The 22857-nt window shown below is 37.6% G+C and overlaps 1 protein-coding gene across 1 annotated transcript in view; it reads right to left on the reverse strand.

The window, feature by feature from the left end:
* The window catches only part of npas2 (neuronal PAS domain protein 2), a 41495-nt gene extending 19377 nt beyond the window's left edge, over nucleotides 1-22118 (reverse strand). Inside the window, exons 1-14 of the mRNA XM_047379290.1 lie at nucleotides 21568-22118; nucleotides 12570-12768; nucleotides 10585-10641; nucleotides 9552-9706; nucleotides 9358-9449; nucleotides 9082-9171; nucleotides 7148-7268; nucleotides 5089-5202; nucleotides 4873-4991; nucleotides 3047-3129; nucleotides 2851-2957; nucleotides 2567-2714; nucleotides 2372-2456; nucleotides 714-840 (exon numbers count right to left, since the gene is read on the reverse strand). Of these exons, the coding sequence (XP_047235246.1) occupies nucleotides 714-840; nucleotides 2372-2456; nucleotides 2567-2714; nucleotides 2851-2957; nucleotides 3047-3129; nucleotides 4873-4991; nucleotides 5089-5202; nucleotides 7148-7268; nucleotides 9082-9171; nucleotides 9358-9449; nucleotides 9552-9706; nucleotides 10585-10641; nucleotides 12570-12625 (1354 nt within the window). The 5' untranslated portion in view covers nucleotides 12626-12768; nucleotides 21568-22118. The remainder of the gene's footprint in view (nucleotides 1-713; nucleotides 841-2371; nucleotides 2457-2566; nucleotides 2715-2850; nucleotides 2958-3046; nucleotides 3130-4872; nucleotides 4992-5088; nucleotides 5203-7147; nucleotides 7269-9081; nucleotides 9172-9357; nucleotides 9450-9551; nucleotides 9707-10584; nucleotides 10642-12569; nucleotides 12769-21567) is intronic.
* Nucleotides 22119-22857: the final 739 nt, after the last annotated feature.

Consider the following 22857-nt stretch of genomic DNA (forward strand, 5'->3'; position numbering starts at 1 on the left):
CTGTTCAATGGTTACGATTATTTGGAATGTATCTACCTGACTGTTGTGAAGTGCCTTGAGACAACATGTGTTGTGAATTGGCACTAAATAAATAAACTGAATTGAATTGAATTGAACACAAACCGAGGCTGAGCAAGTAAATCACCTGCAACTCATAATTCTGACAGAGGCACTTTTCTAAATGAGCCATGTAAGCCATGTTAGGGTACCAGTGTGAGTGTTTTTTTCAGGAAAACTGAACCATGGTTTGCTTTTTATAAACCGATACTGTTATGGAAATGCTGCAGCTCCTGTGCTGTCTTCATAAATATGCAAATGGAAGTATTTAGTGTTTTATATGGCTGGTGGGATGGCAATCAGGCAGACAGAATGCATGGGGTTTGGAAACGTTTCATCATAGATGCATCGTCACCCACACATGTAGGGGGTTGTTGTAATGATGCCATGTCTGCTTCCTTCCAGGGGTTTTACTGCTGATTACAGAGTCTTCAAAGATTCCATATCAAAAGATCAACTGGGGGATTTTCAAGAAAACAAATTAAAAAATGAGCTATAATTTCCATAATGATAAAACAAAGGTTTGCTCCTGCTTTGCTCAGTCTGACAAGTAACGTTTTTTAGGCTAAATTTCAATAATGCAAACACGAGAATAATGTTTTTACATAAAAACCTGCCGAGTGACTAAGCAGTTTAGAGAGAAGAGGATGACTCACACAAAGAGTCTGACAGAGCAGTGTGGGAAGATTTCCGAGAGCTGTGGGAGGACACTGAATGTGCACCGCTGTTTCTGTCCTTTGTCGTGTCCAGAGTGGAGCAGATGTCCAAGTACAGCTCCTGTGCCTGGGAAAATAAAGAGTTATGTTAAGCACAGAGGGTCGGCTATGAAGGCCAAATTGCAAAACATCATATCATACAGCTCCTTGCAAAACTTTTGTTACATCTTGTCACCTTTCAACCAAAACTTCAATGCGTTTCATTGGGTTTTTATGTGATAAATCAACAAAAAGTAAGTATAGCATAATTGTTAAGTGACTTTCAAAAGTTTTTTACCAATGAAAATGTGAAAAGCATGTTTTGCATTTGTGTTCAGCTTACCCGAGTTAACAAAATACTTGGTAGAAGCACCTTTACCTACATACACAGCTGCAAGTCTTTTGACATACGTCTCTTTGGACATCTAGAGACTGAACTGTTTGACCCTTCACCTTTGCAAAATAGTCCAAGCTCAGTCATATTAGATGGAATGAATTAGTGAACAAGTCTTTCTACAGATTCACAGTTTGACTTAGATTTTGTCTCTGACATTCTAACATATGTTCCAAACCATGTTGTTGTTGCTCTGGCTGTATGTCTACACTCATGGTCCTGCAGGAAGGGGAACCTCCATCCCAGTTTCAAGTCTTCTTCAGCTGCTAACAGGTTTTCTTCCAGGACTGCCCAGTATTTAGCTCCATCCATTTCCCCTTCAAACTTTGACCTGCTTCCCATTCCTTGCTGGAAAGAAAGTCCCTACAGCATGATACTGCCTCCACCTTGTTTCATAGTGGGGATTTGTGTTGTGGGCATTCCTAATTGAAATTGAAAAGAGGCTGACACCACACCCTCTTAGCGGAGGCGCAGGCAATAGCAAACGCAGTACAACATTCAGGTGAAATAAAGCTGTATAAAGTAGTGAATAGTAGAATGAAAGAAGCTGGATGTGTTAATATACCCCTAAAACTGCTCAATTTGACTTTTTAAGTGTTACTTCTAGAACCTTTTTGAAATGTATGTAATATTTTGCAACAAATATTTCCTCGGTGCATGTGTTCATAAAAACTGATGTGTTTTCAAACTCTTCCAGGCTGCTCTTCCTGTTTGGCGAGTGCCACTCGCACCGCACACTGGGAGTTGCACAAACGAGGATGTGCTTGACTGGCCACATGACAACACATCTCCATCCTCAAAGGGAGTGTGCCAGCCTGTCATGAGATGCCATTTGGCATGGCAGGCATAACTCAGGCTAAGTAGTTGTCCTGTCAACAAATTCTACCACCTGAGCTATGGATGTAGGCAGCTCCTCCAGAATTACCATGGATTTCTTGGCTCTACTTGTCTGGCTTGCTGGTTTAGGTGGACAGCCATGTGGGTTTGCAGTTGTCCCATTGTGGTATGATGAACTGAACAGTGCTCTGTGAGATGTTCAGTGTTTTATAACCTAGCTCTGCTTTAACCCTGCTATACATTTATCCACAGTTTTACCCTTCCACTTTAATATAGTTTTCTACATTGTGCTGGACTTTAAAATAAAATCCCAATAAAATACACTCAAGCCTGTTGCTGTAACGTGTCAACATGTATGAGGTACTCCACTACGCAGAAGAGCTCTTACCTTCACAGAGGATGGCGCTATCTCGGGTGGAGAAAGCTCCTCCAGACCAAAATCTCTCCTCCGTTCAGCCCGCACTTCAGCGTAACTAAACAACACACATAAGTTTCAAGTTTTATTTTCCACTCCTATCCATACATTATCTGCCAATGAACAAATCTCTCATGATACTAGAGAAAAGAAAAGCACCAGGATTACCTGACAACGGTGTGAGTACAGACAATGAACTCGGGTTTGGAGTTCCACTGGTGGTAAGTGATGTAGTAATGAGTCTGAAGCCAAATCCACTGCTGTCCCTTGGTCAGGAAGCGATAATAGCAGGATTTACCCTTTCCAAACTGCATTACTGAGGAGATGGAGAAAAAAGACAAGCAGGAATGAATGCTGTGATCACAAGTTCCTGATTTTATCAGTCAACCTGCATCTGCGCATATCTGAAGTGGTGATGACATGTAATAAAGAGGCAACACTAGTTTTCTTACATTGCTTGTGACACTGGGCTATTAGCTCCAAGTCATCCACATGATAGTAATCATAGCCCGACGTTCCAAGCACCTCAAAGGGTAAATAGCCTATGATTGGTGATGCTCTGAAACATAAAAGGTATTATGAACAGGTAAGATGACTTTCTTTTGATAAAAATGAACACTAATGTTTATGAGGATGTCCGTTTCTCACCTGTGATCTAAAAACAGGAACTTCCACTCAAGGCTGTGCCTGGATGTGAATTCATCACAAGGATCCTCCACGTTACACAAATCCTGAACCAGAATACGGTAAAATAGTGGGGAATTTTTCCTCAAGACATCACAGCAGAGCTAGAACTTAGCAACAAGAACTTGATGGGTTTTACGGGCTTAATTGTAATTGTAATCCTGGAGATACAATTTTCACAAAACCTTTTTACTGCAGGTTTTTAGATACTGCATGAAGGTTATCACCAGAAAGGACAGTGTGAGCTGCTCCAGCAACACATATATGGCAACTCTGCCTCCCAGTTTTGTTCTCACTAAATCACTGCGCAACCATATTTGTGCGTCATCATCAAGCAGATTGAATGTTCTGAATACTTCCAAGCAGCTGTGGCCTCGAACTTAGATAGTCTGCGTGAAGAACTGCGGCGAGTTTAATATTGGAAATTTAAACCAAGGATTTGCAAAAGATTTGACATAAGTCAAAGAATTTCAAGGGGAAAAAGATGAAGCCGTATGGTCAAGCAGTTATTGTTGGAGCTGTTACATCTGGGGAGCAGCATGCAATAGTTAGTGAGTCGGTTTATAAGACTGCACAATAAAAAAAATAGAGCTTTCACTTAGGGATTGGCAATATGCCTGAAACATAGCGTGACGTTTTTACAGTTAAATGATAATAATGACCTTATCTGAAAATCGCTAATCATAAATACGGCATTTAGCCCAAAGACTTCAGGTAAAAGAATTGCCGTACACTGTTTGACTATTAGGCAAACAGAAAAGCTGTATTTTAATTCATTAAACCATTTAAAACAATAGGGTACTCTTGTAAAATTGTAGATCTAAAGGAAAAGAAGAGAAATAAAACAGATGTTTCAGGACAAGAGAACAGAACAGTGAGGGCATTCCATTTCCCATGTAAACTTTTCTGAATCCCTTGTTTCACAACGTAAACATTCATAAAATTTCAACAGCTGAGCAGAAAAATAACCAAATTTTAAATAAATAACTTAAAAATATTCTGTTTTTGTAAATCTCTTAAAAAACTTTATTTGCAAATATTTTTTGAATAATCAAAATAAAACATTTGAAGGTGTTTCAACATGAAAGAAAAGAAAAGCCCCTTTTGTAAAATATAAACTCATCAGAAATTGAGTTAAAATCATTTAATGGTCTAACACTTTGTTTCTCTTAAGGTATATCTGACCTGGCACATACAACTACAAAGTCTTTATTAAACTCGCATCTCTTCTGTGGAGAGGAAGGAGTTTGCGGAAGCGCTACGCTGACATTTTTCCGCATTCTCTTTGTTTTGATACAACTTGTTGATGATTTGCCTTCTTATTGTTTTAAACGCGATTTTAATGAAGTCTGGAGGCTTCAATAAATAATGAGGCTTATGTAGGTTTCTTAATGGAGACTAAACTCAATCTGGGCTGAGCTGTGAGTGGAAATAAAATAATGTGTGAACTTTAAGGCTTTAAAGGTATGTTTCAAAAGATATTGTTTAATCTGAATTTATGATTTTGTGCTTAACTTTGGCATAAGAGGTCAGCTTTTTCCTGCTAAGGCATCCTTGGATGATGTAATTGGATGCGATCAATGTGCCATTCTCAACCTAAGTAGCAGAAGAAATATGCAGACATGATTGCATCACTAAGGACCAAAATGCTTCATGTCCTTGGACCTGTCTCATTATTAACACACAGACTGCTGGCTATTGTTTTATTTCTCTGGAAGTTTTAACAACAGATAGATGGAACATAATCTGTAATACCAAGCTACAAATGTTAAGCCCCAAAGACCTCTTACCTTCAGAAACTGTGGAGTGACTAATCGTACTGTGGCGATGAGGCAGACCTGCTCCTCCAGCGACGACTGCAGACCTCTCGGTAACGTCAGTTCGTGGCCGTTACAAGAAGACGTAGGCACTGTGTGTCAAGGAGCGTGTGAATTTTTATTTGTCTACGTTTGTTAAAATAAGATGATTATAATTATTTAAGATCTTTGTAAAGGAAAGGTTCTTACCATTGTTATGAAATTTGAAATCTCCGACAAACTTGACATACTCGTAAACGGGCGGCTCCTTTGGGTCCATGTTTCCTCTGGCTAGATGACAACAAAATTCAATATGTCCCTCACCTGCAAAAATTGAGATATTTTCCTGTTTATACCATCAACATATTAGAATGTACATGAATTTTAACTCCATAAAAGAGCTTTGCGAAACTATTCATGCCCTTTTTGAACTTTTTCACATTTTCTCAATTGATTATGTGGCAGAGCAGCAAAAAGTAGTATTTAATTCTGAAGTGGCAGAAAAAATATACTTGGTTTTCTTAATTTGTTGTTTCAAATAAAAATCTGAAAAGTGTGACATGCATTTGTATTCAGCCTCCTTTACTCAGATACGAGAACACTTTTCGTCCATCTATCCATTGTCTATACCCGCTTATCCTTGCAGGGGCTGCTGCTTATCTCAGTGGTCATTGGGCAAGAGGTGGGGTATGTAGGAAATGCAGGAAATGTGTGGAAGAAGGTGCTCTGGTCAGATGCTATTTTCAGTGGACATTTCAAACAACATCACCTGAAAACATAATCACAACCATTAAACAAGGTGTGGCAGAAATATGCTGTGGTGATGCTTTTCTTTCGGCTGAGATGCTGGTCAGAGTGGATGGAGCAAAATACAGGGCAATGAGGGAGGAAAACCTGTTAGAAATTGAAACTGGGATGGAGGTTGACCTTCTAGCAAGACCCTGACCCTAAACATGCAACTAAAACTATAATAATCATTGAACTACTGCAGATCTAGAGCTTCATCTCTGTTAAAATTATCCAGTAAAGAACTAAATCCAATTAAGAATTTACAGCAAAACTTGAGAATAGCTATTCACAGATGTTGACAAAAAAATCACTCTCTAGATCCGCAGAGCCCAAAAAGCCTTGCAGTGAAATGTGTTTCTTCAAACTGTTGACGCAAGGGGAGACTGAATACAAATGCAGGCCACACTTTTCAGATTTTTATTTGATAAAGCATTCCACCTCATAATTCTCTACTACTTTGTGTTGGGCTTTCACACAAAACCCTTTTGTAAACACATTAAAGTTTGTCGTTGTAACATCACGTAATGTGACCAAGTTCAGTAGGTGTGAGAACTTCTGGTAAGCCTTTTTGTTACACTTGTACTGTAATGTTGATAACTAGCTTTTTTTCCAAGGTTACACTCATCACAATTCAAAACTAGAACATTGGGCAATATTTGCTATTAATTACACATTTTATCAGTCAAATGCTTCGTTTATATTTTAATAGTCTACTTATTTTACATCCACAGAGAGAGCCATGGTTTACACAGAAAGCTCACTTGAATCTTCAGATAATTTTCTACACTAACAGTTTGGGTTCTCTGACAACTCAGTTATTGTTGATCCAACCCAACAATAACTGAATAAAATCAGGGCTTTAATACTGTTAAAAAGCCAGACTCTTGTTTATACAGATGGATCTCCAGCAGAGTTGGTGATTGCTCCAGACATGGCTTTGGGACAGCCATTAAAGCCTCGAATGTTAGCCGGAGACACTGACGACTCAGCCTCTCTCTTCCTCAGAAAAAGCCCATCAGAAACACAGGATTAAGGTCAGTGTCTTTGGCCTCCCATGCCAAAACTGCTTTGGATTACTGTGTTAACATAACCATGATTTAAAGACTTAACTATGATACTAAGCTGGCTCCTATAATTAGCTAAAAGTCTTATAATAGACACACTAATCAGAACTCCAATGAACCACAGACCCTAAAGCAGTAATTTCCTCTATATATAAAGAGTTAAATAAAGACCTCAGGTTCTCTGCTGATGGGAGAAAAAAAACGTTTGGATATCAAGAGTCAGGTGTCAGTTCTGTATTTTAAAGAAGGACCCAATAAGTGAGACCAAAATAAAGAGCAACAGCATCAGCAGGAAGTGAAGTGTCCCTCGGCTGTGTTACACCATCTACAGGCTTTAACTTTTGTTCTTCCACTGTGCTTCAACATGATGACCCAGACATGGATTGTGCAGCGAGACCTCTGAGCAGGATACTCACTGTCAAGGAAATCAGCAGCGATGGGGTCAGTCATCAGCATGTGGGATGATAGCAGCTTGTACACCTCTCCGTGTTCCCGCTCTGGGAGGAAATTCAAGATATTTTGGTCCACCATATCTGACTGGTAGAAAAAGAGACAGATGTGTGTCAGTCATTACATGTTGGCAAGACTTGTGTGGTCATATTCCTTTGGATGTTTTATCAGAGCAAATTATTTATAATGGACAGCTTGTTGTAAAGAAAATAAAAATCCAGATTTATAGTTTCTACATAAATTTGTTGAGGAAATGGAAACAAACGTTTATGTGATGGGAGACACCAAACAGTCGCAGTTTTGAAACAATTTTTAGAGCCACATAATCAAAACATCTCAAGAGCAAATGACCTTAATAAATCACAATTTGTCTCCTCATTGTTTTCCAAAGCAACTGAGTTGCTTTAATTCAAACCTGAAACAGACCATTTGGTTTGTAGCTGTCACGGGGGGCAAAACCAGCAATTAGGTGTAAGGGGAAATCACTGTTTTACATAGGGCCATGGGGGTCTGCTTAGTTTTTTCCTTTTGTCAGTGTGACATTTTTTGGACTTTGTTTGTGACTTTGTTGTTTAATCTTTGCTTAGTTGTTTCACTTAGAATAGTTTTTTTATGTCCGTCATTATTATAGTTCTGTATCTCCCTTGGATTCTCTGTGTTTATTTATGTTAGACATTTTGTTCCCTCTCCTAGTTTAGTCCCTTAGGTTTAGTTCTAGTTAGGTCAACTTTAGTTATTCTTTACATCTTTGTCCTCGTTTCATCTGCTTTATTCTCAGTTTGTTCTATCAGTGTTGGGTTAGGTTTGTTTACTTTTGTAGTCTGGGTTTCTTTATGGTTTCTTTGTTTAGTCCTTAGGTCTTAGGTAGTGGTTACCTCTAGCTTCTCAGTTTCTTTTTAGATCATGTTTATTCTTGATTCTATGTTTTATTTATCTTGGTCTGTAGTTTGCGTTCAGGTCTGTTTCACTGTTTTGTTAATTAGTCCTTTTCCTCATGTCTCAGTTTTATTAGGTTCACCTTTTCCCTCTGCCTTCCTGCCTCCTTGTCTCACCTGTTCTTAGTTCATTTGATTACTTGCCTTTGTCTCTCTCTGTATATTAGTTGGTTTTGTTTCATTATGCTTTGTTGGTTCCTCGCGTTCACTACCCTGTGCACTACCCGCATCCTTGCCTTGAGTATCTGCAGTACTTATGTAAGTTTGGATCTGTCTCTGGTTTATACCTGCAGTGTTTTTGTTATGTTTTTTTGATATTTTGAATAAAGCTGAAGACTGCTTTGAAATACTGCTTCCAGGCTCTTGTCTGCACTTTGGTCCAACCCCAAACCACACCGTGACACCTTTAAATTAAATTATCATTTGAAAGCTACTCAGGTTGCATGATAATCTATAAGTCAACAAAAACATGCGTACAACGCACAACTGCTTATTGTTATAAACAGAAAACGGATTGTTCTCTTGGCAGAAAAAAGGCCTGTCTAACATGGAAACATATGTAATGGATGTACGGCAGCTTACTGGCAACACAGAAAGGTTAAGAGTTACCACTCTGACTTTTCTCTAAAGATACTTCATTGCAGGAGAAGTGGGTGAGATACCTGAGAGTGGTGAGAACAAATTTCTCTTTAAGGACCAAAAAAAAAAAAAGCCTCTTCTTTTGAAAAATGTTTTGTACCAGGATGGTAAATCATATGGAGTAATGGCTTTAAGTAAAAGAGGCAGGCTCATTGGTTTTGTTGGCACGACAGACAGTGTCCTTATAAAAAGGTTTCAACAGCTACATTACTGTACTGCAAACTCTCACAAGTGACAACACACCAATGAGTGATTATTAGTGAGATCTATTAATACTGTTAAAAAGCCAGACTCTTGTTTGTACAAATGGATCTCCAGCAGCTTACCGGTAAATGGCCAATAAGTGAAGACACACTGTCAGACACATATATGATGCTGCCATCTGTTGTCAATGCAACAAGGAAGCCATCCAGGGCCTGTAAGGAGTGAATGCATAAGATTTAAAAGATGGTCACTAATGAAAGTTTCACATTCCTTCGGTATTTTCTTTAAGTAATTCTTGTTATTCATTTACCATTTTAAAGACAATTTGCATAACATTTTATATTAGTCAGAATTCAAACTAAATCATCTGCTTCTAGACACATCTTGTGGAGCTTTACCTCTAACATGAGCTGAGTGAACTCTTCGTTACTGAGGAATGACGGCTTCCAGTCCTGCTTCACGTCACAAATTTCATTCTGCGCAGTGATGTCTGAAAGCAATAGAAGGATGACTCAAAGTCAGTGATCGAGATTACAAAGTGGCTGAAATGATCCACAGATGTTTAGATTAGCAACACCAGTTGGGCAGAGACCTTTCTGTTTCTGTAAAAAGTCAATAGTCCTCTGCAGTATGGTTGATTTGTCCATCTTGCGCGGATGGCCTTGACCCTGCAGCATGGTGCATAGCTCCTTGATAAGCACATTGAATTGGTCTCTTCTTTTCTTTTCGGATTTGTTACGCGATGCTCTGCAGAACAAAGCAGATGTAAAAAAAAAAAATAACAAAAGACAGCATAAGAGCAACATAACAGATGTGTAAAACCACCAAATTCTGCAATCCTATTGCAATACCTGGCTTTTTTATATCTCTATTTATTCCAGTGCCTTTTTGCAGAACATGCTGATATTATAGTAAGTTCTACTGACTTTAAAAAAAACACATATTTTATAGTACGCTTGTCACCAGATTTGTTTTAGGAGAAAGGACCCGCTGAAAATTTGACATTTAATCTTTGATCAAGTTGTAAAACAAATTTCTGCTCCCTTCTCTATTTATATAATATATAATGTAGAAGTCAACAAAATCAATCTAAAACTTTCAAAGAATATATATTTTTATATTCTGTGAGAATTTTAGGTGTGTATATTTACGTATATTGCATTAGTTACTCTCTCTAAAATAAAACTGGCAGTAGGTTTTGAGAGTTAATTTTACCAACTTCTTGTAGCTTCAGCTTTACTGTTTTCTTTTGTAGGTAATGTTTAACTTCTCTTTTCCGTGTATTTGTACAGCTGTGTCGATAATTTGCTTCAAAGCGTTTGGATTATCTGGTCGACACACCTCGACAGGTTGGCTTTTTCAGGTGTTCAAAAAATTTTTTAACTTTTCCTTAACAGAAAAATCCCTGTTTTCCTGAGCATTGTAACTTAAGAAACTAAAGAGCAAATAACCCCTAAGGTCACGCGGTGACCCCCTCAGAACACATATTCACTCTAAACAGGAATTCATAGTCATAAAATGGTTAACACAATCTGGGTTGGACTATAAAAATGGCGATAATGACCGAGCGTTCATGTACCCAAACTAACACATAAAACAGTAAACATGTAGGCAGGATAAGTTACCTTTTTGCCCTGTCCTTCTCATCTTCATCCATTAAGTCCTCCACACAGCTGTTCGTACTGCAAGCACAAGGACAGACAAATCAAATATATTGTTTCCGGCTAACGCCACGACATGTTTGACTTTTTAACACACTACAACAGCAAGTAACATTTTTGCCGAACATCAACAGTGACTCAGCTTTTTCAATAGGTAAGGTGTGACAGTGTGCCAGCTGATAATGAAGCAGAAGCATAAAATGACCTAGATACTACCATTCACCCAAGGGACATGTATAAATATGTGTCAATAGGCTTGGTGATAATTAACTTGTCTCTTAATAAGTTGAACATGTAGAGGAAAAGCTCATCCAGACAAATTCCAACCAGGGTCGGAGACAAATGGTGAAATCTCCACAGTTTCTGCCGTTACTCTGTGAGCATAACCTGGTAACCCAGTTCAAGGTCCTGGAAACTCTCAACTTTAATCAGGTAACTGTTGTAGATGAAAAAAATCTACAGCAACCCTACAGATTTTTGCATAAAAAGATTTACAATAAATGCATCTTTCATTGCAGTGGTAAAATGCCACAATGAAAAATGTAGCAAAATCCATCCACTTACTTTATACTTTTATTCAGTGGAGATAAATCTCATGCTAGGAAATAATTATTTTTAACAAAATCAGCAGTGCCACATTTATTGGCATCCATAATAGTTCCTATTTAAAATTGAGGTAATTCATGTCTTTCTCTTCTTTTAAAGGAACCAATTAGGACACAAAAACTAAAATCAGTAGGCGCGCAACCAGGGGTCCTACCTTAACAAACGTAAACATGTGGAGCTTTCTAGTCTAGTGGGACTCCTAAGATCATTTCTTTCATTCCGTGGTTCCATCTTTATTATCCATCACAATCAACTGAAAGGTCCCGACACTATATGTGGGTTACAGTTGACCCATCTCTATTATGCCCCTGCTCCAGTAGGTAAAAACCAATATGCAGTGTACCAATACAAGATGTAAGTGGTAATACAGGACTCTGGAACCAGTGTGGTGCACTACAAAGCAAAGATATCAGGTGCAGCAGCACAGTCTGCTGGTGACCAAAGAACGGAGACATCATCCCATCCTCCAGTCTCCATAGGACATGAGAAACATGTTGATCAGCAGTATCTAATGCAAATAATAACATGCTGAGGATGATGCACAACGGCTTTGCTCATATTTAAAGAACTGAATGTATTTTAGACAGCAGGCTTGTGCACAGTTTAGACACAGAGTGTAGGGTTTTCCAGAAGAGAAAATCCAGATGAAAGCGGCCAGTTGGAGAACACACCCTTTTGGTTCTGCAACCCCTGCATGATCTGAAAGTGCTTGAGGCCTGTGATCTCGGGGGATCAAGTTGTATAATGCGAAAGAGCAACGTGATTAAGATTTAGATTTTTGGCAACAAACAGTACTAAGTTAAGTATGATGGAGGTTCTATGATGCTGTGGGCCTGTTTTTCCACCACCGGCATCTGTGGACCTTGTCAGAGTGCATGGGATCTTGAACTCTTTAAAATACCAGGAGATTTTTCAGTAACAAATTTTTGATTTTTGCCTAAAAACTGAAAATGTGTTGCCATTGGCTCTTTCATTAAGATACTGATCCAAAAGCTATGGCCAAAACCATATCAAAATTGTTCAGTGGACATAAAATCATTAAATTAATATTGCATCACAAACATTTCAGTCCTCAGACTTAAATCCTATAACAAAACCTGTAGAGGAGTGTGTATTAACCCCACGTTTTAAAAAACATGGAATATGTTGAGCTTCTTTTAAGTCTTTAAAAAATACCTTATACAGATAAAACTTTCATTAAGGAGATATATGTAAACTTTGCTTAATAAAGTATTGCTAAATAATTTAAACAATACACTCTAATCCGTAGGCATGCAGTTGTATAAGTGGGGCATAAATCTATTTATGACTAAACACCAATGTTAGTGTGGTTTGATACTCACTCCCATTTCCTAAGGGTGGACGGACACGGGCCGCCGAAGTCTGAAAGGTTGTCCATATTCACTCCCTCTGCCAAACAGGCCCTTTCTGAAGTCTTGGAAGTCCCATCAGTTCTGACCTTGTCGGAACGCTCTATTGGAAAAACCTACAGGGGACCAGTTACCCACCACCTCCTTGATTCCCCTGAAGTCCTGTAGAATCCTGTGAAAAGAGAAAACAATTATAACATTGTAAACATGTTGTAGACAGATTAGCATAGGCATACATAAAGAAAAAATACATAAAACACACAAAAGAACCTCAACCTGGGCTTTATTGTGGTCACTTAGTTTTAGGTTTCTCTGCCTTAAGTAAATAAGTCTGTCCAGCTAAGCCAAAAACAGTTCAAACTTGTCCATGTATACTGTTTTTGTTAATTTTAAGTGAAACTGAATGAATGCAAAGCTTCTTTACACTTCATAGTTCACTCTATAGATCCGGTCGGCAGCTGTCTAGTCAGAAACCAACACTGACCCAGTTCCAGTGGCATCACTACATGTCCATGCCATAACTCTTCCTTCACCCTGATCAGCAGATGATGTGGAAGCCATATGTTCCCAAACCCTTCTTTCCACTCTCCAGACTCCAGTTTTGCTTGGGAAGTTGCCTGCTTCCTGCCTTCAATTGAACCCTACTATCGACAAAATAGGCCACAGATTAACCGATTATAATCGTTAGTTGCAGCCCTATTCCAATCTAATTCTAGTTATCAAACGATGCAGACAAGATCAGTTTTTTAGCAGATTGCGTCAATCACTGAGTCTGCAGGAACCATCCTCCTGAACGAACATGTAACAACACTGGACCGTCGATTGCATCAAGTTGTTAACTTCGCAGCGCTCTCTCAAACTGAGCCACACCTGGCCAGGAAGCTGCTCATCCATGAATTTTGGAATTACTTGTAAGCATTTGGAAATTGAAGTACTACATCAAAAAGAGTCATTTCCAAACCCACTGTACTCCACACACTTTCGGTGTGGTTGAGGTAGTGGTGTTCAGAAAATAAAGTATTAAAACTGGTCTTGTAAAACACTGAACTGTGGTTTTATAGAAGATGTGCTAATTATTGCGAGTTAAATTTAAAGTGTTCCTGTAGAATCATTTAAAATGCAATGTAAGGTAAATAAAGTATGTCCACTTGGGAAACGTACTTTCCAACTAAATGAGGGTTTTACACCAGGAGGAGCTCTCCTGACCAAGAAATCAGCCGGAGGCAGGCATATCTTTTAATAACTCAGCAGAAATCAGAGTGCAGCAACCTTCTGCACACATTTTCTTTATGGTAGGCTTGAACAAAAAGCAGCATAAACCTCTAATAGAAACATAACAACTGATTTAAAGATTGTGGTCCCGGGTAAAAACAACTGAGCAAAATTTCAGAACATTTTGTTCCTCATACTGGTCAATAGGCAACACTGTAAGCTACCAATTTGAATTGTCTAACTACACATACTTGCCTTCACTTTGATTAAAATGTGGTGAGTTATTTTAATGCAGGCAGTCATCAGTGCTTGTTTTATTCTATGTAAATAAGATGTTGCCTCAGGCAAGATTGTGGCATAAATTGCTAGTTGAGTCATTACAATACAATAAAGTCCACTATCACAGAAATAACATACTTAACAGAAACACAAGATGAAAAAACTAATAAAAAGACTGTGTTCCTCTTTACAATGGCTGATAAAGTTTTATGTCTTTTCTCAATGAAAGAGCAATAAATTCTGACAAAGAGATAAGGATATCTAAAAACAGCAGTCATTTTTTCTTACCGAAGTACTTTCTATGTTATCTTAGACCTTTTTAACACTCCCACAGCATGCGTGTGGATAATATTATACGTAACTGGTCTTGGAGGACAACTTGAGCCAAAATGAACTGAGCCATAGTCAATTTTTGTGCAACAAGAGTAAGAGTCAAGTTTATCAGATCCAGGTTTAGTTTAAATCCTAATAATCTCCATTATATGGATCTGACTTATTCAGTAGAATAATGATGCAGAATATAGTGACCCTAAAGATCACAGAGTGTAGTGGGAATGTCATGATTAGGGAAAAGAGAGAGGAGCTCTTGGAAAAATGTTGGTTAATCGCAACCAAAATCTTCACAATAATATTGCAATTGGAGGTGTTCCTAAAATTGTGCATGATAAAAACATAAAGACATATTTGAAATCGCACATTACTAACATTCTTGGCGTCATTTAGTATATGATTATGTTAGGAACCAGTAGTATTTAAGGAGACTGAATAATGCTTTCCATAGATCAAAAGTGATAACTAAATAGTCTAAAACCAATGCACTAATGTTCTCAATTTTAGAAACTCAAGACATGTTTTTCAGTAATTCTTTGCCCATGTATTTTGCTTCTTCTGATTGTGTTTTATCAGTTTTGAGTAAGTGCTATATTCCAAAATGTCCCCAATTCAATCTGTAAAGGTAAAAAAAAACGTCTAAATAACATGTAAAACATTAGATTAGCCCTTTAATTTGAACATGAAGGCTCTAATGTTAACCAGCTAATTAAAATGGTATGGAGGTTGAAAAGGAAACAGTTTTCTAAGACATAAACTCTGTTTACCACCAACAGTTACTAATTCCTGAGGCGGTTTCCAGTGTCAAGGTATACAGAGGTTTTAAAAGCAGTTTTATTTTCTTCGGCTGCATGAATCAGCTGCATGGATCAAAGTTGCTCCATGCTCCACCCCCCTCCTTCACCTGATTCTGCAAATTGTCCTCCACTCCCTCATATTTCCTATGCTTACACAGGAGACAGTCATCGCTTTAAAGCAAAAGCTGCACTGCCCATCACTGTCATTAAGGTTACACTTTTTTTGAAATACAGTAGAGAAGTCAAGAGTGGACTTTGTGTGAAGCAGCAGGCTCCGGGCTTGCTACCAGAGAAGGTAGCCTAAAATCAGCTAATATAAGTGTGTCATTCCAGTGTTACTATAAAGAGCAATAAGGCAAAAAGGGATAAGATGCTGCTCTATAACTGCATCTATATGAAAACTGTTACCAAACTCAGCAGGCGTTTATTTTGTATTTTATTTCAGGTTTTTTATCCCTGTACGCATCTGTTAAAAATTATCTCTGTTTTAGCTGACATTGACTTAAATAAAATTACACTAAACTTATTCTCCTTATTTGTGGCTGAAGTAGTTTAGTAATTCATTTTTCAAAACACCCATAGTTCTAAAATTCTAAATTAGATATAATTCAATTCAGTTCAATTAAATTCAAAAATATTTTATTAATCCAAAATGGGAATTTAAATGTTCCTTTATACAGGTTTCATATTATACAGGATTCTTCAAAGAGCCTTTTTTATTATGTTTTAAATAACAATAAAAAAGTTTAGACATTTTTGTTGATTAAATAATTCATGTTATATTAGCAGCATTTGTGGGTACATTGAGCATTTTTGTTTTAAATCTTTGTAGTAAAACCATTTAGATTAATAACAATTGCCCAGATTTCTGCAAACATTCTGGATCATGCAGTTATCTGAAATCTCTCGACAGATGTGGTTTTAGCTCAGAAACATTGCAGAAAATTGAGTAAGTCTTAATCAATGGAGAAAAACTGCATCTTTTCTCTTAAAAACACATATAGATACTGCAGAGATCGTACTGTCAAAGCATTTCACCGTGTAAATCCAAAAAAAAAAAAAAAACAATATATTCCAGAATTCCTTACTTTTAATTATTTATTTTCCAATGAGAAAAAGTGTCATTTTCTAAAAAAAAACAATGTAAATCTGTTAGTACAGATGTTTTGTGAATGTATTGCTTTCTTTTAATGTTGGCAGCTTGAATCCATGTTACTTCTCACTGTAAAGCTGTGTGTAAAGTGAAACCACATTCTTTTTACTGTATGATGGCTAAACAATAACTTGCAGGGTGAACAGCTCAAAATGATTAAGTTCCACATTTACTTATTTCTATGAACTTCACCTCATAACACAAGCCGCTAAGGTTTAAATTTATTATCAACACAGTTTGTTAACACACTGTACCAGGGAATGGGAATGGATCGTTACTTATAGTTTGCATATGGCATTCCCAAAAGGAAACTCAGTGCAAGAAATGATGGTTTCCTAGAACAACTAGAGCTCCTTCTGGGAAAAAAGTCTACATCGTCATAGCTGAGCGCGGCAGCTCTCCGTCAAGATGGTTATGGAATGTAATACGCAACCATTCACGCCTCCATTACACTTCGACACAGATCTGAAACCATGATAAACCATGATGTTTGTAGTCAAACACTGTTTCTCTCAACACATCAAAATCTCAACTTTATTGCTGCAACATTATTGATGGGAAATGTTACAATCCAAATTCAAACAAAATGGGATTATGCCACTTTCCAGCTAACTTGTACTCTTGAATTTAAAATACATTTTCAAAATAAAACCCTAAAATTTTACAGATGTTTTTTTTTTGGTACTTTTAAACTTTGTCTTCTCTTAACATCTGTTCAGTTCAAATAGTCAGTCCACCGCTGTGTTTTACACCTGTTGGCTGTCAGTCATTATTCATCTGCTTTCTCTATGTTCACCCTGACTCTTTCCAGTTTTCCTTTGCATTTAAATAATTGCGGTGGGTTGTACCTCAGCTTGTTTTTGCTTTTTTTCCCATCTTCTGCTGTCCAGAAAACTGATGATTGCTCTTAAATATCTGACCCTTAATTTGTTACCAAACTCTGTCTGTGCAGCCTGCCATGCAGACTGTACACCTGGTTTTGACCCCGGCTCCGAAAATAAACCTGAGTGTTTGGATTTTACAAGCCGGTGCTGTCCTGTTTTTGGGTCATCCAACACAATATTAGACATGATGTTTCTCATCAAAGAGAAGCAATATCCAGTTGTTGTAAGTGCAACTTTCTCCGGTGAAGCTATTACTTTGGGCTCCAGATCTTAAGGTGTCTGCTTTCATTTTTACATCCTGTATATATGTTTGAGGCTCTTATTTTGAAGTAGGAGAGGAAGTAATACTTGAGTTAACCTGTTTACTTACCGTTTATTTTAGTCTGGACAGCGTTAATAAAAATGTAAAATACTTTGACAAATCAAGTGTGAGCTTGATACTTCTGCACTGAAAATAAATCCTTTGCATATATCTGTATATTTTAAGATATATATTTGTTAAAACACAAAAAAGCAGGATTTCAGTATAGTTGTTTTTAATTTTAGGGGGTTATAGGGCAATATTAGAATTACATAAGAATACAAACTACAAAATATGGTCTATTCAACCATAAACCTGAAATTTCCTGCATTCGTTTCAGGTTCTTTAAATCAGAGTTTGCGATTTGTAAAACCTTATTTTTCCCACAAATAAAATGTCTCTCCTCATTCTCATAAATCAGGATGTCGTGTTAACCCTAAAAAGTGAAATGTTCAGTTACGTATAAAATACTGCAAACAGATATAATCGTGTTCTGTTTTTGGAAGCCCTTATTTTTTCTAGTTCAGAGGTTGCTGTTTCAATTCAAAACCTTTTGGATTTTAAGCTTCAACTGGATGTTTCTGCAGGTGCTGGTCGCTTTGCCTTTTCACCATTTCATACCTGATTTTTTTGTAGCTATTTAGTAAAACCATCTGACATGTGATGTTTCGTTCCTGCATTGACAACTAATGATTTAAAGTAATTTTCCATAATATGATAGTCTCCGGTAAATAAATATGCTTATATGACTCCAAAAAATTACATTTACCAGCAGGATGTCTGTCAAAATTACACTGGTTTGATATGGGGTTAAAATCTGTAATATTTACTAACAGTCAACTAACCTAATGTGGGATTAGAACCAAAATAAGTGGAAATAAATGGTAAAACAAAGTTTTCGAAAAAAATTATTATACAATTAAATTAAATTCAATTATACATCAGACATAAGCATTTTTAGCACATGATAACGCAGGAAAATACTTAACCACCAAAAGAAATAAACTGATATGCAATAGTAAGAGAAATAGAAGGAGAAAGGAGTGAAGTTTCAACGTGTGTGTACAAAAGAAACGTATAAATCGGCAAAAAAACCTCTTCTGCTGTTTGAAAAGATTGCCAGTTGGTCGTCTGGCATCTTTTCAAAGCAAACATTAAAGATCTGAACTGCTGGAGTGTTTTTATGTTCTAACATGATAGATCATAGCTGTAATACTAACAGGCTGTAATGGATATCATTTGTAAACTTAACATTACTCAGTAGTTGGCATAATTAAGCCACAGATGAGAGGTGTTGAGAATAGATATTTCCTGTGGCTGCCAAAGGCAAAACAACTGTCTAACATCAATGTTTGGGCTATGGCCAGTAAGTCCATCTCTGCCAGCCAATAAGAATGGGAGCTTCAAGGATTTTCTGCCACATGTGATCAGGTTCAGATTTAATCAACGCTTCTCCTACATTTTCAGACCTATAAATTTCAGCTGTTCTACAACATCGTCGAACTCAGCACAAAGCCGCAAGTAACGAGGTTTGAAAATAAGGCAGTACGGGGGAAGAAATGTCAAGTTTTCTAACCTCGTTGGCTGGAAAAGCTTCAGCACAGATGGTGTTTACACAGTAATTCAGCACTGTACAGTTTATCTTTAGTCTGTAAGCCCAAAGACAGGAAAAAAAATCCACTTTGTTCAGTTGTATCAGATTAGCTGAGAACAAGGGAGGCTTTTATTCTTATAATTAAAATAAAGACTTTGTTACATCTCTTACCAATGGCAATTGAAGATATTTAAGAAAGAATTTTAGTGCTAGTTGAATCTTTACCCTCTGGGGATTAATAAAGCCACAGTTTTGTGCTTTATTAAAATCTGAAAATGCATGCTGCAAATTACTTTAAATCCAAGGGTTAATAGCTGAAAGTATATCAGACATTTTCGGATGGATGGTAAAGTTAAAGATTGCCTTTAAATTGCTGGCAACAACACAATCACCTTCCAGTCATTGTTTCATTTTCATATTCACCTAAAAGTAATAATAACCACCATAGAACACTATGCTGTTCTCCTATAAGTCTGGACATGCCAAAATGTCACTTGTCTAACGATTTATGAGTTAGCATCCAGTATAATGAAAATTAATACATTTGTTGTTAATGTTTTGTATAGTTTTTGTGTGTGTGTGTGTGTGTGGGTTTACAGTGCATGACCCAAATGACCGATCCAGAGAATAGCAATAAAAAATACACAATTCCCTTAAAACAACACAGCAGCAGAGTGGAAGGTAGTCAATTTTGCCCCAATCAATAGCGCATAAGTTAATAATAAAGCAATGAAAGGCACTAATGTCACATAAGTTCACGCATATGCAAAAAAACAGCTATTGCAATAAACAGATCAGAAATCTGTTTCACAATGTGGAAAGTCAGACTACAACAAATATATTGCAGCATTATAACAATGCCAACATCATGCAGATTTTCCATTTTAATATTTTATTAGTCGAAGAAAAGGGAATAATAAAAGCTGCAAATTGAAAATTGTTTCCAAAATGTTTTAGGAATAAAAATCCAAAGTAGTGAACATTTGTATTCAGCTCCCTATACTGGTGCCACAAAAGAAAATTCTGTGCAACCAATTACCTCCAGAAGTCACCGAAATTATGTACATTTAATCTCAGAATAAATACAGCTGTTCTGCAAAGGCCTCAAAAGGTTTACTGACTGGATGGCCAAGAAGAGCCTTTCTAACAGAAGCAAGTAAAGAAGCCTATAGTAACTCTATAAGAGCGGCAGAAATCCATAGCTCAGGTGAGAGCATCTGTCAACCGGACAGTTATTAGTCGCACACTCCACAAATCTGACCTTTATGGAAGAGTGGTAAGAACAAAGCCATAGTTGAAAGAAAGTGATATAAATCCAGTTTTCTATAAACCATGTAGACGACACAGGGAATGTGGAAGAACGTGCTCTGGTCACATGAGACAGTAAATGAAGATTTTTGTGTGAACACTAACACTGCAAATCACTCAGTGCACAACATGGTGGTGACAGCATCATGCTCTGGGGATTCTTTCCATCAGACAGGGAAGCTGGTCAGAGTTGATGAGAAGATGGATGAAGCTGAATACAAGGCAATCCCAAAAGATAACCTGTGGCAGGTTGCGGGCAACATTAAAATCAGGCAGACTACAGCCAGAGCTACAAGGGAATGGTTTAGATCAAAGTCTATTCATATGTTGGAATGGCTCAGTCAAAGTCCAGACCGAAATACATTTGAGAATCTACAGCAAGACTTGTGAACCACTGTTCAAAGATGGCCTGCATCCAATCAATTTTTTTTCCAAAAATGAACTGACAAAAATGTCTCTCTAATTTTGAAAATCATGTATTCTCCTTCCTCCACTCCACAACTATGTGCCACTTCGTGTCCATCACAAGATTGTAGGTTGTGATGTCTTAAATAGAGTTAGGCATATCTAAATTAATTCAACAGAAAAAGCCAAAAGAAATCAAAGGATTGTAGAGCGGTGCAAACCCTTTACCGACCCATCAAACGGTGGAGAAATATCTCGCTGTGAACGAACACGAAAATAAACTGTGAACTCCTGCAGATCTATAGCTGTAAGGTTGGGTAACATGACACCAAAGCCCCTTGAGAAATTATTTAGTTTTCTCGCGTTTTTCTTGAGCTCCATTAGTGTTTGCCAAGGATGTCAGACGGGTTACAACGTGAAAAAAATGGTTATATCAACCCTGAAATCAGGGCACTTGGAGAGCTGACAACACGTAAGGAGCGTTCAGGAGCGCCCTGTAATTGCCAGGAAAAACGAACCTCCTTAAACACTATTTTACAGCCCTCGTCGGGTGCAGTTTAGCGTCCTGAGAAATGATTAACAAGGACTAATCATGCGGTCGCCCACCTCTAATTTAGGAAGAGGCCACTCGTGATAATGTAAACAGAGAAAATGACAGCCTCAAGTATGACAGAGTTGGGTCAAACTGAAGGTATAAAGCGTACATACCTGAAGAAAGAGTGTCCGGCAGAAATGAAAAGCCATTCGTCACTTTAACCGGCGCCGTCATTTTTCCTCTTCAAAGTCCAACATAGCAGCCGAGCTCAACTAGCAGCGGCTCATTCACCCAAAGCCTTCAATTGCATAACAAGTTATTAACGCGTTATTAAGCGCCGGTGTCCCTTCCTGCGCTGCTGTCACACTCCTCAATAATCCAAAAACTCTCGGCTAATTTTAATGTAGTCCTTCTTTTTGTGCTTTCTCAAGCTTAGCAGCGGGTTTTACCCGTCTGTTTCCCAGGTACAGTACTCCTCATCCTCGGCTTGGCTGTGGCTTGTAAACAGGACCGGGCGGCTGAGAGCGCAGAAAGTAGGTCAGCTGGTAGCTCAATACTCGGCTAACGACGACAGTGGTATATAAGCAGAGGCAGACCAAAGACAGAAAGAAACTAGCGGCGGGAGGCATCAGAAGGGCAGATTGCAATCTTCATGATAGATAATACCATTCCTAATGCCATTAAGGCGTCTGTATGGATGTTCTGTGAGTGAGAAACGCGTTTGTACTCAGAACCTGAATGGTACAGTCTTAAGGGGAGCCCCACTGCGTATGAGAGAGAGAGCATGTTTCATTTAGAAAAAAAAAGAAATTAATACATGTGTATTAGAAGCAGTCAAAGCGACTTCTTAAATAGACTATTAGTGTATCAAAGATTTTTAACTTATATAAGATTAATTTACTAAAATATGTCCATTTAGCAAAACAAGAAGCTAAAGACTTTTATTGTTTTCCCTGTGCACTTCCTCTGTGTGTCAGTGTGTGTGCTTTAACAACTTCCTGGTTGCCTTTTTCCTCTGATGAAATCCAAAATGTGGGTCAGCAGCCTGCATGACTTGTTGGATTCAAATATTTTGCCTCTGAAATGATTACACAAGTGAGCAATCAAAGGTCGAGTGCCTCTCAGAAAGACTAAAAGGCACACCTTGTAGAAAATCTATTTACTTTACGAATGAGGTAAAACTTACATAGACTCTTTAAGTCTCTGATTGTTACAATGATTGTAATGGTGGAATAATAATCTCATTAGTATAGAGTATTGTAAAGTACTATTTCTAGCTAAATTATTGCAGTTAAAACAGATGGTTTCTTTTGTAGCTTTCCAAAATTTGTGAAGTAACGGCACAATGAAACATGATTTTAAATAAAAATCTGAAAAGTGTGGGATGCATTTGTCTTCATTAAGGGAATGGTTTATTCCCTCTAAGCACAATTAACATGATATTATTAAATAACTTTTAATAT

Source organism: Girardinichthys multiradiatus, chromosome 11 (assembly GCF_021462225.1).
Source record: "Girardinichthys multiradiatus isolate DD_20200921_A chromosome 11, DD_fGirMul_XY1, whole genome shotgun sequence".
In the NCBI taxonomy this organism is placed as follows: Eukaryota; Metazoa; Chordata; class Actinopteri; order Cyprinodontiformes; family Goodeidae; genus Girardinichthys; species Girardinichthys multiradiatus.